Source organism: Fukomys damarensis, unplaced genomic scaffold, assembly GCF_012274545.1.
Source record: "Fukomys damarensis isolate Sample0158 unplaced genomic scaffold, DMR_v1.0_HiC HiC_scaffold_2, whole genome shotgun sequence".
Classification (NCBI taxonomy): Eukaryota; Metazoa; Chordata; class Mammalia; order Rodentia; family Bathyergidae; genus Fukomys; species Fukomys damarensis.
In genome coordinates this window covers 31,741,535-31,758,755 of record NW_022900914.1, presented here as the reverse complement: position 1 = coordinate 31,758,755, position 17,221 = coordinate 31,741,535, and the positions used below count along the sequence as shown (strand labels likewise).

Below are 17,221 nucleotides of genomic sequence, written 5' to 3'. Positions count from 1 at the left end.
CAACCCACATCCTGGCAATTCTCTTCCTCAGGCGCTGGAAGACACCATAAAATAAAAATCAGTATTCTTTTTCTCTCACATAAATATATGCATGCAAGTCAAATATCAATAACAATCATAGGAAAGGAAATTATTAAAATTTTAAAATGAAAACTACTTTTATTAAAACTGCATTTTTGTTTTCACATCATTAGCATAAGTGGTATTTCCTTCTCAAAATAATGAAACGTGTATCTATCTTTAAAGGATACATCTTATGATAGTTATACACACACACATACACACACACACACACACACACACACCACAGATTCTTTATTCACCCATCCATGGACACTTGCTTGACTCTGTATCTTGGCTATCATGAGTGACACTGCGTTAAACATGGAGATGCAGGTATCTTTCTGACATACTAATTTTATATCCTTTAAATATTCACTCACAAGGACAGGGATTTAGCTTAGAGCTTTCACTGCCTGCCTCACAAGCACAAGGACCTGAGTCCCATATCAAATAAATGAATAAATAAATAGATAGGTAGATAAAAAATATCTATATCTATATCTATATACCCACACACAAGTAGGATAACTCAATGAGAAGGTAGTTTCATATTTCTTAGTTATGAGAAAGTTCTATACTACACTACTTGTGCAGGGCTCCCTTTTCTCCACATCCTCATCAACGCTTCTAATTTTTGGTGGTTTGGTAACAGCTATGCTAGCAGGTATGAGCTAGTGTCTCCTTATAGTCTTAATTTCCATTTCTGTGATGATTAGTGATGTTGATCATTTTTTCATATAATCTTGGCCATTGGTATGTCTTCTTTTGAGAAATATCTATTTAAGTACTTGGCATTTTAAAAAATTGAGATCATAGCCTAGACCACTGTCATGGAGCTTAGGGTTGTTTGTTTGGTACTGGGGATCAAACTTGGGTCCTTGTGCCTGCAAGGCAGGCGCCGGAACCACCGAGCTAAATCCCCAGCCCAAGCTTATATTTTCTTCTAGTAGTTTTATGATTTTAATTCTTACATTTAAACCTTAGATTTTTAGTTAATTTTTATATAGGGATAAAATAAAGGCCTAATTTTATTTTATTATTTATTATTTTTATTTATTTACTTATTTTTGGTACCTGGGATTGAACTTGGGACCTTGCACTTGCGAGGCAGGTGGTGACACAACTGCTGTGGCCCTATTTTATTTTTCTTCAGCTGGATATCGGGTTTTCTCAACACACTTATTGAAGAGACGGTCCTTTCTTCCATTGTGTCTTGGCATCAATTGACTATAATGTGTGGATTTAATTCTGGGCTCCCTATCGTGTTCTCCTGGGTCTCTATGTATCTGCTTTTATGCTGCCATGCTATTTTGATTGTAGTTCTGGAGCACACTTCGCCATCAGGTTTTATGATCCTTCCAGCTAAATTCCTTTTGTTCAAGTTGCTTTGGCTGTTGGTGTTTTCTCAAAATATTTTAATGATTTTTTTTTTAATCTTCCCCTACTACACACCAGGGATTGAACTCAGGGCCTTGCACTTGCGAGGCAGGTGTGGTGCCCTTGAGGTAAATCCCTGGCCTTATTTTTTTTTTCCATTTCTGTGAAGAATGTCATTGGAATTTTAATAGAGATTGCATTGAATCTCTTTAGGTAGTATATAATTTGGGGTAATATAGAAAATGTAACATTATTGTTATGTATTTGTGATACCAAGGAGGATTGAACTCAGGACCTTGCACTTTCAAGGCAGGCATGGTGCCTCTGAGCTAAATCCCCAACTGTATTGTTTCTTTTAATCCGTTAACACAAGATATATTTATATTTATTATGTCTTCAATTTTTTCATCAATATTTTATAGTTTTCAGTGTATATTTTCACATCCTTTTAAAAATTTATTCTTAAATACTTTTTTTGGAAGCTATTTTAAATGAGATTTCCTGATTTCATTTTTAGAGTGATTATTGTTAGTATTTAGAAACACTACTGATTTTTATATAATGACTTTGTATCGCAGGTCCTTACTGAATTTATTCATTAGTTGAAAAACTTTTTTGTCTGTCGGTCTATAGAAGTCTGTAAGATCTATAAAAATCTACAAGATTCTGCCACCTGCAAATAGAGAAAATTTAAGTTCCTCTTTTTCTCATTAGAATGCCTTTCATTTATTTATTTTTTTGCCTAATTGCTCTGTCTAGGACTTCTAGTATTATTCCAACCCACAAATATATATTATATGTGTGTGTGTGTGTGTGTGTGTGTGTGTATGTATGTGTGCATAGGTTAGCGTAACAAGCAACTTCTCCCCAATTCCAATAGCTTTTCCATGTGACTGTAAACTATGACTCTATTGTAGGATCCAGAATGGAGAGATAATAATCTGTGCTACTTCAATCTCTGTCAGGAGGAATGAAGTAGGGCTCTTAGATACTTCTGCTTGGGATTGGCTTACATCACACTCACATTTCATGGACCAAAACCAGCCAGACGGACAAGTGTGATATCAGCTTGTGAGAAATATCAGTCTTCTTACAGGTCTGGCCTTGTCAGAATATTGCAGTGGGTTAGATTGTATAAATCTTTCCCAGGGTACAGCAGAAGCTTTGGAAGGATAACACAGTTTATTATTTCTGTTTTTCAGATCTAAGTATTTTAAATTTGCATTGTGTTTTTTAAATACACAAAATTATTTAGTAATGAGTCTCTTAATTTCCAAAAATCTTTTAGTTGCTGAGCTGCTGATTCCTTACTTAATAGCACTGTGACAAGACAGCGTGATCAGGATGAAGCTATCCCTTGAAAATTATTTGAGATTTGCTGTCTGTTCTATGGTAGCTTTTACGAAAGGCCCTGGAGAGGAGCCTTTCTGATTTGCCTTATTCAGGCTCTCTACCCATCACTCAACCTTCCTTTTTCTCAGGTTTCTTCTCATTTCCTGATATTATGTTGCTGCGTTAGTCTGCTCAGACTGCCACAGCACAGTACTACACACGAGGTGGCTTGACCAGCAAAAGCCTATTTTCTCATAATTTTGGAGGCTAAAAGCCCAGGTTCAAGGTGCTGTCCAGGGCTGGTTTCTGAGGAGGCCGCTCTTTCTGGGTTTCAGAAGACTGTGGTCTTCCGTGGCAGTGAGAGAGGAAGCCATCTCACTGGCGTTTCTCCAGATAATGGCATTAATTCCATCAGGTGGAATCTGCCCTTAGGACCTCATTAAACTTTAATTACCTTCTTAAAGACTTTATCTCCAAATATCTCCAAATACAGTCACACCGAGAGGTCGGGCTTTGACATAAGCATTTTGGATATATATATGGACACGAGCACAGTGCAGTCCACAGCGTTCCTTGAAACCGTTTACTGGCTGTCTCCCCACCAGGATAAAGCTCCCCTGGGGCAGACCTCATCTGCGTTCAGCATTGTACGCCTAGTATCTACTGGTCCTTGACCCTCCTGGGCTTTTGGTGGTAACTACTGAATAAATGAATCAAGTAACTAAGAAATGAATGAAGCCTGGAGGTGATGGCAACTCCAATCGGTATCTGTCTGGCTTACAATTTCCCCAAGTACGTTAGTTTTTCATATCCCTTTATCTTCCCAGGATCAATCATCAGGACTAACTAAAGGGCACCTGCTTTACTCAGGGGATGGTTACCCAGCTCTGAGGGCTTCTTTTCCAAGGGGACAACCTCTGGCTGCCCAGAAGCTGTTCAATGACCTGCATTCATTCTCAGTGGATTCCTGGGCTCATTATGTTGCCTCAAGACATTCAAGGCAAACGAAACCTTTCAGCAACCTCAGCAACCGCCAAGGAATTAAAGGAGAAAAGGGTTGTTTCCTGGAGGGTTGGGATGGGGATAGCAGTTACTGTGAGTTTGAGTAAAGGTGGAGATTTAGGGACATCTTACTCTCCATAAGACATACTTAACAGGTAATCTGCTTGGATCTGATGCCTTTGAAATTGATTTTACCAAATTAAAAATGTCCCTCGATTACTTTCAGATGAATTAGTCAGTTTTCTCTGCCCCATCCAAATAAACGTATGTGTATTTTTCTATAAACACACCCAGCTGATGCTGAGATAATTCAGTGTATTCTCTCGAGTTCCACCAAGGGAAAGCTTGCCCTTCTGACACTTTCTGGCTCCTTCATGCCCGTAGCATGCTGAGTGGGGGATTTCTAAATGGACTGTCAGTGCCAGAATCTAGATTCCCAGGCAAAGCCTGATGCTCTGCAGGACGCAGCTCATTCAGATGCCAGGAGGGCCTTGCAAAGCTGAGCTGTTCACAGAGTATTTTATGCCTGTGTTCTAGTAAATACTTCAGAATATGTTACAGTAGCAAGGGCATGTAAAGACTTCTTGATTATGTGTTTGGCTTTAGGAACAACATGTGAAAGAAAAGTTAAAAAAACTAATTTTATTAATATGACTGAAGACTGAGGCAGGAGGATCGCTGTGAGTTTGAGACCAGCCTGGGCTACATAGTGAGTTCCAGGTCAGTCTCAACTACATAGTGAGACCCTGTCTCAACAAAGAAACAAACAAACAAAGACTGAAGAAAGATAAGACAGGGAGTTGTGCTCTTCACAGAGAAAGCAAAAAGGAAGCTAAGCTTTTTGAGTTCAGTGTACTGCAAAACTGGAGTATTTTCAGTTCATAGAATGGGGGAAATATAACAGAGGAAGGCGATACACTAACTCTTGTTAAGGAAGAGAAATAACATATGCAACACATGGACTGGGACATCGGGGGTGCAGCTCAGTGGTAGAGGGCTTGGCCAGCAGGTAACTATTGAATAAATAGTATGAGGCCCTGGGTTGGCTCCCCAGCACCACACAGAAAGGCTGTGGAGCCATGATAAAGCAGTGTAAGACAGCAGTTTGAAGGAATGGAAAAAAATTTTTGCCAACATTTTAAAACCAAGAAAACATTTTTTTCCCTCAAAGCACCAAACACTGCAAAATAAGGAGGTAGGGAAAGCTGGAGTAGCTGAGGAAGATTTTTGTCAGGTGTGGGTAAGAGGATGAAGTCATTCATGTATTCAGGAAGTATTTGTTGTCTTGTTTAATATTTGAGGGAAACCAAAAATAAGATTATTTTTTAATCCCAAAGAGGTAGCACAGCTGACAGATGAAGGGTCGATTATTTTATCACTTAAATTGTAACCACAATGTGGATGTTGATAAAGTACCACTGCACTTGACTTGTTTACTGTCACCAAGGCATTATCAGTGGCGCATTTGATGGTCTTTAATCAAGACAGAATTCCCAAGGTGACTTTAAAAATCAATGAAATTAAAAATTCTTTGAAAAAAAATCGTAAATATAGTTGATACTGGCTGTGCAATATTTCAGTGTATAAATATACTAAAATGTACTTTTTTTTCATTGAAAAAAATAAACTTTAAGGTGCTCAAGACACTGCTGGCAGCTTAAGCTATCTCCCTGGAGTTTATACTTGTTTCTATTCACGCAGACACACGGCACACCTGAAGTTCTATTCATCTGACAATGCTAGCAGGTCCTCAGTCAGGCACCTTACTTACTGCCTGGCCTGGCGCGAAGCTTCCATCCCGGCACTGCTGAGGTCAGACTGGTGTTTTGCTTCAGATTTCTGTCATTGTACTTAAGCTTTTCTAATGTTATGCATTTAGGCTTTCCTTCCCTACTTTCTGTAAGGTTGCTATGAACATCTTGGAACCAAACCTTTATTGATATACAAAAACATTTCGTAAGGATTCCTGGAAAGAAAATTACTAGATGCAAATGACTATCATAAATAAAACTGATGTTAAGATAACTGTTTTTCAGAAAGATCCAATTATACGAGTATCCAGTTAGGTGTGAAAGCTTGCCAGATTATAGTACCATTAAGAGCACAAAGAAACTATTTGTCAGTAACTTTTTCATAGGTAAAATGACATCATTTTGACTTAAACCTATGTTTTTTCCCCAATTGCTGAGATTTGCTTTTATATAAACTTTTTTTTTTGGTACTTGGGATCAAACTCGGGTCCCTTGCACTTACTAGACAGGTGTCGGAACCACTGAGTTAAACCCCTTGCCCCCCTTTTGGTACTAGGGATCAAACTCAGGATCTTGTGCTTGCAAGGCAGGCAGTAGTGCCACTGGGCTAAATCCTTGGCTTGAGATTTACTTTTAAAACTGTATTCCATTTGTTTATTTAAAAATGTTTTTCCTTTTCTAACGAGTAATATATATATATAAAATTTTTTTTTTTTTTTAAGACAGCATCACGCAGGTTAGGCTGGTCTTGAACTCAGAGTGATCCTCCTGCCTCAGCCTCCCAAGTACAGGGGTTACAGGTTTGCCACCATGTTATTTCTAGTAGTCTTTTTTGATACCAGGACCTTAGTGAATGGAGTCACAATTTGTGAAAGCACCTTTCTTGCAGGGGATGGAGGGGGGTTGAGACAGGGTCTCACTGTAGTTCAGGGTGGCCTCGAGCTCACTATGTAGCCCAGGCTGGCCTCAAACTCTCAGTAGTCCTCCTGCCTCAGCCTCCTGAGTGCTGAAATTATAGGCACAAACCACCATGTCCAACTGTGAAAGCAACCTTTTAACATCTACACCATAATTCTGATTGGTTATCTACGTAATAATGTGTGGTCTAGATGCCAATATGTAAAGTGATAATTCTATTACCTGAAAGGTATTACGGACATTAATTTAATCTACAAAGCTGTAGTATGAGAGTGAAGAATAAAGGAAGGTGTTTCCACCAGCTCCTCCACACATGGAGCTCTCACTTTGCTCAGAACGTTGTTTCTGACGTGAGACCTTGTGAGTTTTGAATGGTCATGTGGATTAGTATTAGTTCACATATTAAATATTAGTGAGGTTTCTTTTGGTTTTTTGAGACAGGGTCTCATTATGTAGTTGAGACTGACCTGGAACTATGTAGCTCAGGCTGGTCTCAAACTCACAGTGATCCTCCTGCCTCAGCCTCCAAAGTGCTGGGATTACAGGTGTGCGCCACCATGCCTGGCAAAAATATTCTATTTTTTACTCAGTACACTTTGTAACTTTTTGTAAAAAACTCTTTATAAAGTATTACTACTAATGACTAGTATTTCCTTTACTTAAATCAGTTAGCTGTTATAATTTATTATAGGCCATGACAAACTGTTATAATTCATAGTTCTTTTGAACTGTATTTGACGTTAAGCTAAGATTTTCTGTGTGGTCTGAATGCAGCAGTGTCTCCAGCTGCACGACTGGGGACACATGAATTGTACAGCGGTTTCCACAAGTCTCTACTGTCCCGTCCCTCAGTATAGTTCGCGTGTGTGCGGTTACGCGGTAGAGATGCCGCTGTGTGCAAATGCTGAACTGACCGAGATGGCCTGAAGGAGAGACAGCACTTATTGCCTGGTTCTGTAAACATGTTTTTTTCTAGCTGTAAAATGTTGCAGACATTTTGTAATTATAGTAAATTATTAAATATAATAAATCTACGCAAAAATTATCTTAATTTTTCCATTAAAAATTTTGACTTTAACATTGTAGATTAATGTATTTTTAAATAACTGTAAAAAACTCTATGCTTTTCTCTATATGTCACTTTAGTTTTCTACTCAAATGGATGAACATATTCTGAAGGCTAACTCTAGCTATGCCCCCGACTAAGCCTTGTGGGAAACCGGGCAGGCTGAGAAAGGACACTTTCCTGGGGACTATCCACAAGGGATATGTTCAGTTTTCAGACAATTTGCTGCCAACACCCTTTAACCAAGCATACAGACGAGAGCTAGGCGACTGGCCCCACCTAGTGGCATCTCAAAGAAGGGAGGTAAAGCTAAAAAACCAAAAACCCAGCTCTCCACGTTACAACCTTCTTGTAAAGATCCAGTCTCAGACTTGCGACGGGTTTCTGAGATGGGCGAAGTCTTCAGAGCCCCGCATGTATTTACTAGAACACGGACACTAAACCCAAGCAGCCAAGATCAGAAAATGAACTGCAGGACACCTGCTTGGGGTTGGAGTATTTTGTTGGTGTGGGAGAGAAAACCACACCCATACATTTTGATGAACTTGTGTTCCGTGAGTAGGAAAAACTGTTTTTTCTAATCTCATAATAAATTAAAGAGAGAACTGAGACCCAGGCGTGAGTTTCAAGTGCATGCTCTTTGTATGTGCTGCTTTCTACTAAAATCTTCATATAATCCCCAAGTAGTCAGGTACGGTCACCTTTTCTTAAACTAAAACATCTTTAGTCAAAACTACTGAAAAGGAGAAAGAATATTTTATGGGCTACTTTTCTTTTTTCTGGTGCTAGCAAGTGAACCCAGGGCCGAGAGGGCTGCGGAGGTGCTCTCTTCTGTGCTGCGACCCCCAACCCTCCAGTCACTCTTCCTCGTTCAGACAGACAGCTGCATTCAAATACGTGCGATGGGGTAATGGAGAAAATAAAGAAACTGCATAATGTGCTACTGACTCTATGGTAACACTGCTCGAGGACATTTTATTCACTTTAAAATAAATACTGCGATTTAAACTACCCAGAACTAAGATCTGTAGCATACAGTAGGCGAGTACAATGGACCGCCAGAACAGTGCGCGGTTAGGGCAACATTCAAAACCAGAGAACCGTTGCCACTCTACACCAGAAACACGCTCTGGGGACACACAAGAAAACAGGTAAAAGCTTGAGGAGAGAAGCAACTTATCACAAGTAAGAGCTTCTTTAGATTAACAGCAGTGAAGAAAATTCACATAGGAGGCTCTACTTTGTGCCCATTTTCTAGTTTAATGTCTGGCAGAGAGCAGCTGAAAATGTGTTAAAAGGATTTTAGACATTAAAATTTACACATTTTACATGGTCTCTCGTTTAAATAAATACTTACCAATTTGTTATCTTTACTTCATTAGCTAGTTATATACACTATAATTTACATTATAAAATTTTTTAAAGATTCTTTTAGTTAAGTACAACAGTTACAACATTCAGAGGAGCTGGAACCATTAATTTGCTTGGATAAGATTTATTTTGGAATCACATTATCCAAGCAAAGACAAAACACAATCAGTTCATATGACACAAAGGAACACACACACACACACACACAAAAGTGAGATAAATGTCTGTCTTAGAAGTTTATCAATAACCTCTTATATACAAATATACATTCACAGAGTGGTTGAGAATCCTTTTATACAATCCTTTAGATGAGGTCCATGGCTGTGAGTTCTGAGACACATGGTCAGAAATTATCATGACTTTCAACTATCTTTTCTTCCCTTCAACTTTAATATCCTTCAGTTGGGGAGAGAAAGAAGTCCATTTTCATCTGCTGTATCTAAGATTTTACAGATCACTGGAGATTCAACCTAAACAACAACAAAGCCATTAAAAAGTTGATATGCTGAATACTAATTCATTCACTACTCTGTAGAATAAATACATTTGCTACATATATTTGAGTCTTTATTGTGGATCACCTGTCTGGCCCTTTTCACAGTTCATGAACTTAAATTGTTGTACGATTTTGGCAAAGATGGTCACATTTGGGTTCGTGTGGGAAAGATGGCCTTGGTAGTGCCTGTCATCTGATGTTGAGTTTGCAAACAAACAAACAAACAAACAGAAATTCTGCCAGATACTTCTGCTTGCAAACTAAATTTTTTGCAAATAGAAGTTTGAGGCACCACTATACTAGGGGTTGAACTCACGGGCTCTGCCCTGAGCTACGTCCCTAGTCCTTTTTATTTTGAGACGGGGTCTCACTTGCCCAGGCTGGGCTCAGCCTCCCAAAGTGCTGGGATTACAGGCATGCCCACCATGCCTGGCTTCAACATGATTTCTACAAATCGAAAACAATTTTTAGTTATCCATATCAACTGTGAGGTATGTGGAGAAAATATTTTTATCACCGAGTAATTAAGGGAAGAGAGAAAACATGGAAAGCACAGGAATAGGAGGAATGCGTAGACAGAATTTTTTTTTTTGGTACTGGGGATCGAACTTAGGTCTTAGGCAGGCAGCAGAACCACTGAGCTAAATCCTCGGCCCAGTAGACAGATCTGATACAGGAACAAAACAAAACAAAACACAACACATTATGGAAAAATGATGTTACATTTGAAAGGCATATAAAACATAGCTAAAAACAACAACAACAACAACAACAAAAGTAGCTCAAAGATAGCCCAGAAGTTGAAATGATCAGATGATGTGACAATTATAAAATATGATGAAGAAAACGGGTGTGGTGACATATGCCAGTAATCCCAGCACTCTGGGAGGCTGAGGCAGAAGGATCTCAAATTCAAACCCAGTCTGGGTGAATTAGTGAGACCCCCATCCTTAAAAAAATATAAAAAGGGGGCCAGGGATTTAGCTCCGTGGTTCTGCTGCCTGCCTCACAAGCACCAGGTCCAGAGTTTGATCCCTGGTACACACACACACAGACAGATAGACACACACATATATAGGGGAAAAGGATATGGCTCAGTGCAAAGGCCTGGGATCAATCCTCAGTTTTGGAAAAAAAAAAAATGAAGACAACAGTGGTAAAGGCAGACAACACATGTGACCGACTAGAAGGAATTACAGCAGAGAAAGGGAAACTATGGGGAAAAGCAAAACAATCTGGAATCAGGTTAGGTGTGGAAGCTCGTGCCTGTAGTTTCAGGTAGTTGAGAAGCTGAAGGAGGAGGACTGCAAGGGTTATCCTGGGCAACTTAGCAAGATTTTATCTTGAAATAAAAAATGAGCTGGGGGTATAGCTCAGTGGTAGGGTGCCCCTAGGAGTGACCTTCAGTATGAAAATAAGAAACAAAGACTAAAATGGAAATGCTAGAGATAAAATATATCACAGATGATGCTGGAGATGAAGTGGACACAGGAGAGACACTTGTCTCAGTGTCTAACCCTGAGACCAGTTACTAGAAATGATTCAAAATGAAATAAAGGAAAAAAAAGTGAGACTAAGGAAGACTCTGAGATGGGATAGTTTCGTTAAACTAACATGTTTAATTGCAGTCCTAGAAATAGAGGAGGAAAAAATGTAGCAGAAGAAATCACTGAAAAGATACTGGAGTCTATAGCCATAGCATCCTGAATGCTCCCGGTCTCATTTGATCTTGGAAGCTAAGCAGGGATGGGCCTGGTTAGTACTTCGATGGCAAAGGATAATGCAGCTGAGCACGGCAGCACATTTCTGTTAATCCCAGCACTCGTGAGGCTGAGGTAGGAGGATTGTTCTGAGATGGAGGGCAGCCTGGGCTGCACAGTGAGTTCAACACCAGCCCGAAAGGCTGGGGATTTAGCTCAGTGGCTCTGCTGCCTGCCTCGAAGAGCAAGGACCTGAGTTTGATCCCCAGTACAAAACCAAACAAAACAAAAAACTGAAAAAGACCAGCCAAGATTTTTCTCAAACTCATCAATTACGTGAAACTACAAATCCAAGAAGCTCAGTGACCTCCTAGTAGGATGAATGCAGAGGGAAAAAAAAATCACATTCAAGCTCAATTAACATAAAGGTAGAATCAAGCCAGGTGTGGTGGTGTCCCACGCCTGTGGTCCCAGCACTCAAGAGCCTGAGGCAGGACGGTAACTATGGGTTCCAGGACAGCTTGGGCAACATAGTGAGTTCAAGGTCAGCTTGAACTCCTTAGCAATACCCCATCTCAAGAAACCAGGAAAAAAAAAGTATATCCATAAAGTTTTTAGAAGAAAATAGAGAAGAATATCTTTACGACTTTACTTAGGACCCAAATAGCATTAATCATAAAAAGAAAAAAAAGTTGATAATAGAATTTAAACAGTTTTGCTCATTAAAAGACATCTAAAAAGCTGGGTGTGGTGGTGCACGCCTGTAATCCCAGCACTCAGGAGGCTGAGGCAGGAGGATCACTGTGAGTTCGAGACCAGCCTGGGCTACATAGTGAGTTCCAGATCACTTTCAACTACATAGTGAGACCCTGTCTGGAAAAAAAGAGAGAGACATCTAAATATTGAATAAGCAAGCCACCAACTATGAAAAAGATGTGCAATACAAGTACAGAGCTTGTATCTAGAATATTTGAATGTCCAAAAAACAAGAAAACAAACAAGAGCAACAACAACAGCAACAAAAATGGGTAAAAGATTGACAAAGATATTCTCTATGACTCAATTTTAGGCTCCCCCGAATCTCTTTCCAGTCTTTTCCGAATTTCTTTCATTCTTGAACCCTGTCTTTTGGCTGCCTAATCCACTAGCAAGAATTCTGTCAAAACATTATGCACGTTAAAAAGGCCAGACACAAAAATCATACGCTGTACATTCCACTCAGGCTGAGTATCCAAAAGGAAGCACAGTTAATCTCTTATGTCAGAAATCAGAAAGGGCTCTTTTGGAGAGGGGGTAAGGAGTGTTCACTAGAAAGGGCTACAAGAGAACTGGCTGCAGTGACAGTTACTTTGTTTGGGATGACAGTCCAAAGGGCATACAAAGTTGTTAAAACCAGGCAAACTCAACACTAAGATCTGTGCATTTGTTTTAAATTATATCTCAATAAAACACAAGTCAACTATCACAGAAGTGGCAAGGGAGCTATTATTAAGTCTTAAATACTAATAAAGGTCCCTCTTAGACCTAATGCAACAAGTTAAAACATGGCCCCAAACCAAACTTTCGGATATTTTTTTACTTACCCCAAGAATATACTGACAGGAGTGAGGCTCTAGCATATACACAGTGACAGCATGAGGAGAGTCTGATTCTTTACACCTAAAAGACAGGTGATTTAAGGTACTGCCAAATCATTCGAAGTATTGCTTTTCATAATAATCTTTTTTCTTTTTTGCAGTGCTGGGGATTAAACTCTGGGCCTTGAAAGCACTAGGCAAATGTTCTACCACTAAGCGACAATTTATAATCTTTCCTTGTTATTTTTGAGACAGGGTCTCGCTATATAGTTCAGGCTGGCCTCAAACTCAGGCAATCTTCCAGCTTCAGCCTCCCGAGTGCTGGGATCACAGGTGTGTGCCACCACGCCCAGCTTGTTATAGTCTTAAATTTCAAACATCCCGTTGAAATGGATGAACCCAGAATAATTTAAACAACTTAATAATAATTCATAATTATTCTTCATATTTATATACAACTTCTGTCTAGAGAGAGCAGATAAATGGGAAAGACATAAAGCATGATTTGAAGGTTCAACTTACTTTAGTTTTACAGTCACTTGTCTTGGTTTGTCAGTTATATCACAAATATCTCCATTCCCGTAAAAATGTGAGACCATCCTGAATCAGAGAAATATACAAGCTTTAGTAAACTAAAGCCTCACTAATTCTGCACAACAGTAATGTACAACGTGAGAAGATGGTGAGGGTTTTTAGGGTTGTGAAGACTGTTAGGAGACTATAAATTCAAGATCATTTGTGTTGTCTTAATACAACATCTTAAACTTGCATATTATTTTTACAGAAATAATTCAGGTTGAAGTACTAAGTATTTTTGTTTTCTTTTGTTTTGTTTTTTGAGGCAAGGTCTCACTGTGTAGTTCAGGCTGGCCTTAAACTCACTAGGAAGCCCAGGCAAGGCTCAAACTGGCAATCCTACCGTATCAGCCTCCCGAGTACTGGGATTACAAACGTATCCCACCATCATATCTGGCTCTAAAAAAGTTCTTTTAAACTGGGTGTGATGATACACGCCTGTAATCCCAGCACTTGGGAGCATGAGGCTGGAGGATGACTCCAAATATGAGGCCAGCTTGGGCTACACAGTGAACTCAAGGCCAGCCTGAACTATATAGTGAGACCCTGTTTCCAAAAGCCAAAAGAGTTACCCATTTTCCTAGCTATCAGCATATTCTTTGTTTTTAACTACCATTAATTTCATTAAAATACTGTACTGTAGGTGGCACAAAAGGTAAGTGTAGGCCAAGCTACACATCTCAAAGGAGTGGTTAGTATTCTAGTCTCATCCTCCTTTGCTTCAATACTTCTGCACATGATCCATACACGACAGTCACATGAGCAGTCCACGAGCATGTTCAGTGTATCAGAATACTTGAGTATTTACAGAGTAATTTTGCTAAGTCAAGATAGCACACACTGAAAATATTCTCTTAATACCATCTTTCCCAGGAGAGACAAAGGGACACCTGAAAAGGCGTAAGAGTGAACAATTTAAAATGCAATGGCCAAGGTACATGACATACTAAAGCTCAGTTATTCTTGGGAAATGAGACTCCTTTTTCTGTTATAACAAAATACACTCGTATAACCCAAAAGAGATGTGTGGTAGCTTTTCAAAGTCATTCTTTAACTATTTTTAATCATTACCTTACAAATGGTGAGCAATAAAGGGAACTATTAGAGTACATCAGAACAGAATTAAATAATTTCAGATAAAGGTTATACATGACAGAGGGAAATGCTTTACGGAACTGAGCCATTGTGAATACCACTGCCACTTTCATTAGCATACCAATCGCGTTAACTTCAAGCTAAACACTATTCTGTAAATGAATTACCTCTCAATTATGCTATGTGCAATCCAAAGATCATTAAACAAGAAAAGGGAGGCTTAAAATGACTCTGTAACTTGTCTGAGGTATTAAGTGATGGGCCAGCCAGCATTTAAATTGAGAGATAGTGCTCTTAACAACCATATGGTGTTACCCCCCCCCCCCCAAATTGAAAGATACCTCTGGGAAAAACAAAAACAAAAAACCCCAACTCTGACCTGGGATTTTACTTCTGTGTTTAAATGTTTACGTGTATCAATGTTCTGAGTTTTAAAAATTTACTATCACATCCATAGGCAAATAAAATCGGTTTTTACCTGACTGTCTGGGTCCCATCATCCTGAAGATGATAGGCTCTGGCAGTATTCTTCTTTGCCCACTCAATATGCTCTTCTTGGTTCCAAGTCCCCACAACCACAGAAGTTTTCCCACTGTCCTTGTCCTAACACACGACAAACAAACATTTATGCAGATGACTGAGCTTCTTCTAAGCCTCAGTCCTCATTTTCATTTGCACACCTGACATCTCCCTTCAAATGTAATGATATTAGTCAAACTCAGTGAGTGAAATCTATCCTTTTTATTAGTTATTTCTCTGAATATTAACTAATCTCTACTCAGGCTAGCTCTAGATATAGTTATTGTTTGACTCACATCTTTTCCCTCTCCTGTAGCAGTTGCTCCAATTTTTCCTCTATACCTTTTCACTGCCAGCACATCCCCTCTAAACCAACCCAAAGATCAATCTCTCATAGCTAGACTGTACAATCACGTACTACTGTGGTGTGCGTGTGCGCGCACTGGGGACTGAACCCACAGCCCCATGCATACTGGGCAAGTATCACTGAGCCACAACCTCAGGCCCAGGACTGTGATTCTTAATTAAACCTTTGGTCGCTATCTCTGTTGTCATTTAAATGTGTGCTAGAAATCTAACCCTCAGTAGAACAGTGACAGGAGGCAGGATGTACCAGGAGGCATTTAGGCACAGAGCTGCAATCTTATGAATGGACTAAAGGCAATTATAAAACATTGAAAACTTTGTATTTCATCTTTCACTCCCTCACCTTCTTGCTTCCTGAGATAGAATGAAGCAAGAAGAAGGACCTTACCAGATGCTGGCAACTGGGCTTTCTATCCTATAGAAGTGTGAAAAATAAATCCCTTTTCATTATAAATTACCTGATCTTTTTCAAGTGGTTTGCAAGTTCAACACTAGTCTGAGCTACATATTGAAACCACGTCATCAGAAATAAAAATAAAACAAAAATCACCCACATTGTGGTACTGTTAGAGCAACACAAAACAGGCTAAGAATCTTATCCTGGAGCCCATTTTTTTTTTTTTTTTTTTGTTTTGGTTTTTTGAGACAGGGTCTCACTATGTAGTTGAGACTGACCTGGAACATATCATTATGTAGCTCAGGCTGGTCTCGAATTCATAGCAATCTTCCTGTCTCAGCCTCTCTAGTGCTGGGGTTACAGGTGTGCACCACCATGACCGGCGCCTGGAGCCCATTTTCAATCTACTTCTATTCTTTTCAGTGCAAAACTTCAAGTACACTGGTCTTCTTTTATTTTATTTTGTTCTTTTAAAGAATATTAGTCTTCTTACTATTTGACTATTTATTTCTGTATCAAAATTATCTGTCCAGAAATTCCCTTTCCCATTTTGTAATTATTTTTTAAAAAAGTCTATGTACTATCTTATGTAGGAGTTCCTTCCTTCCTTTGGCTTTGTACCTTCTCATCTTCTTTTTTTCCCTTCCTGTCTTTTATGCCAGGATATTATGCTCGCTATAGTATACAGTTCTGTTACATTTTTCTGCAGTACTGGGACTGAATCCGGGGCTTTCCTTATGTTAGGCAAGCCCTCTATGACTGAGCTGCCTACATACCCAGCACTTTTTATTTTGAGACTCGATATTGCTAAATTGCCCAGATGGCCCAGAGCTCATGATCCTCCAGCTTAAACCTGTGGAGCAGGGGTTATGGGTGTGCCCATCAGGAACCAATAACACTTCTAGTTAGTAAATTAAAAATCCATGCCACTTCTCTAGTGGAACTTACTGATTAATGGGAAGACATAACCTTTACACAATTGTTTCAGTAACCCGACTGCAAGTTCCTAGACAGGGAACAACAAACTGAGTGTTTAAGGGGCTGGCTAGGGAGCAGGACTGTCTTGGTTTGAATTCCAATTTTTTTTTTTGGTACTAGGGTTTGAACTTGGGTCCTTGCGCTTGCAAGGCAGGCAGCAGAACCACTGAGCTAAATCCCTGGCCCCTGAATTCCAATTTTATCATTTACTACTTAATGCAATTTCTGGCAAGTTAGTCTATCATTGTTTCTATTTCTTCATTTTGGGGTAACAATTCCAATTACCTCTTAAGGCTGTTTTGAGGATGAAATGAGTCTCTATGTGTAAAGTACTTAGTACTTGGCATAGAGTGAGCACTGTATTTGTTATCACCATTTATTCTTTTTTGCGATGCTAGGTCTCACACATAATAGACAAGCACTTTTCTACCAAGCTACATCTTCTCCAGCCCAATTCCTATTATTTTAAAAAAATTTAGGGCTGGGGCTTTAGCTCAGTGGTTCCTCTGCCTGCCTTGTAGATGAAAGGTCCCAAGTTCAATCCTCAGTAACCACCCCCTTACATATTATTCATTTCTTTGATTTTTACTATAGAACAAATTCCTGTTCTTTGCACTAAGCTATGACCCAACCCTAA

At 39.3% G+C, this 17,221-nt stretch overlaps 1 protein-coding gene across 1 annotated transcript in view; it reads right to left on the bottom strand.

Annotated features, from left to right (window-relative positions):
- Window positions 1–8,452: 8,452 nt before the first annotated feature.
- Erlec1 (endoplasmic reticulum lectin 1) overlaps window positions 8,453–17,221 on the bottom strand; it is a 30,555-nt gene continuing 21,786 nt past the window's right edge. The window contains exons 11-14 of the mRNA XM_010615822.3: window positions 14,803–14,927; window positions 13,176–13,253; window positions 12,660–12,735; window positions 8,453–9,350 (exon numbers count right to left, since the gene is read on the bottom strand). Coding sequence (XP_010614124.1) covers window positions 9,279–9,350; window positions 12,660–12,735; window positions 13,176–13,253; window positions 14,803–14,927 — 351 coding nt within the window. The 3' untranslated portion in view covers window positions 8,453–9,278. The remainder of the gene's footprint in view (window positions 9,351–12,659; window positions 12,736–13,175; window positions 13,254–14,802; window positions 14,928–17,221) is intronic.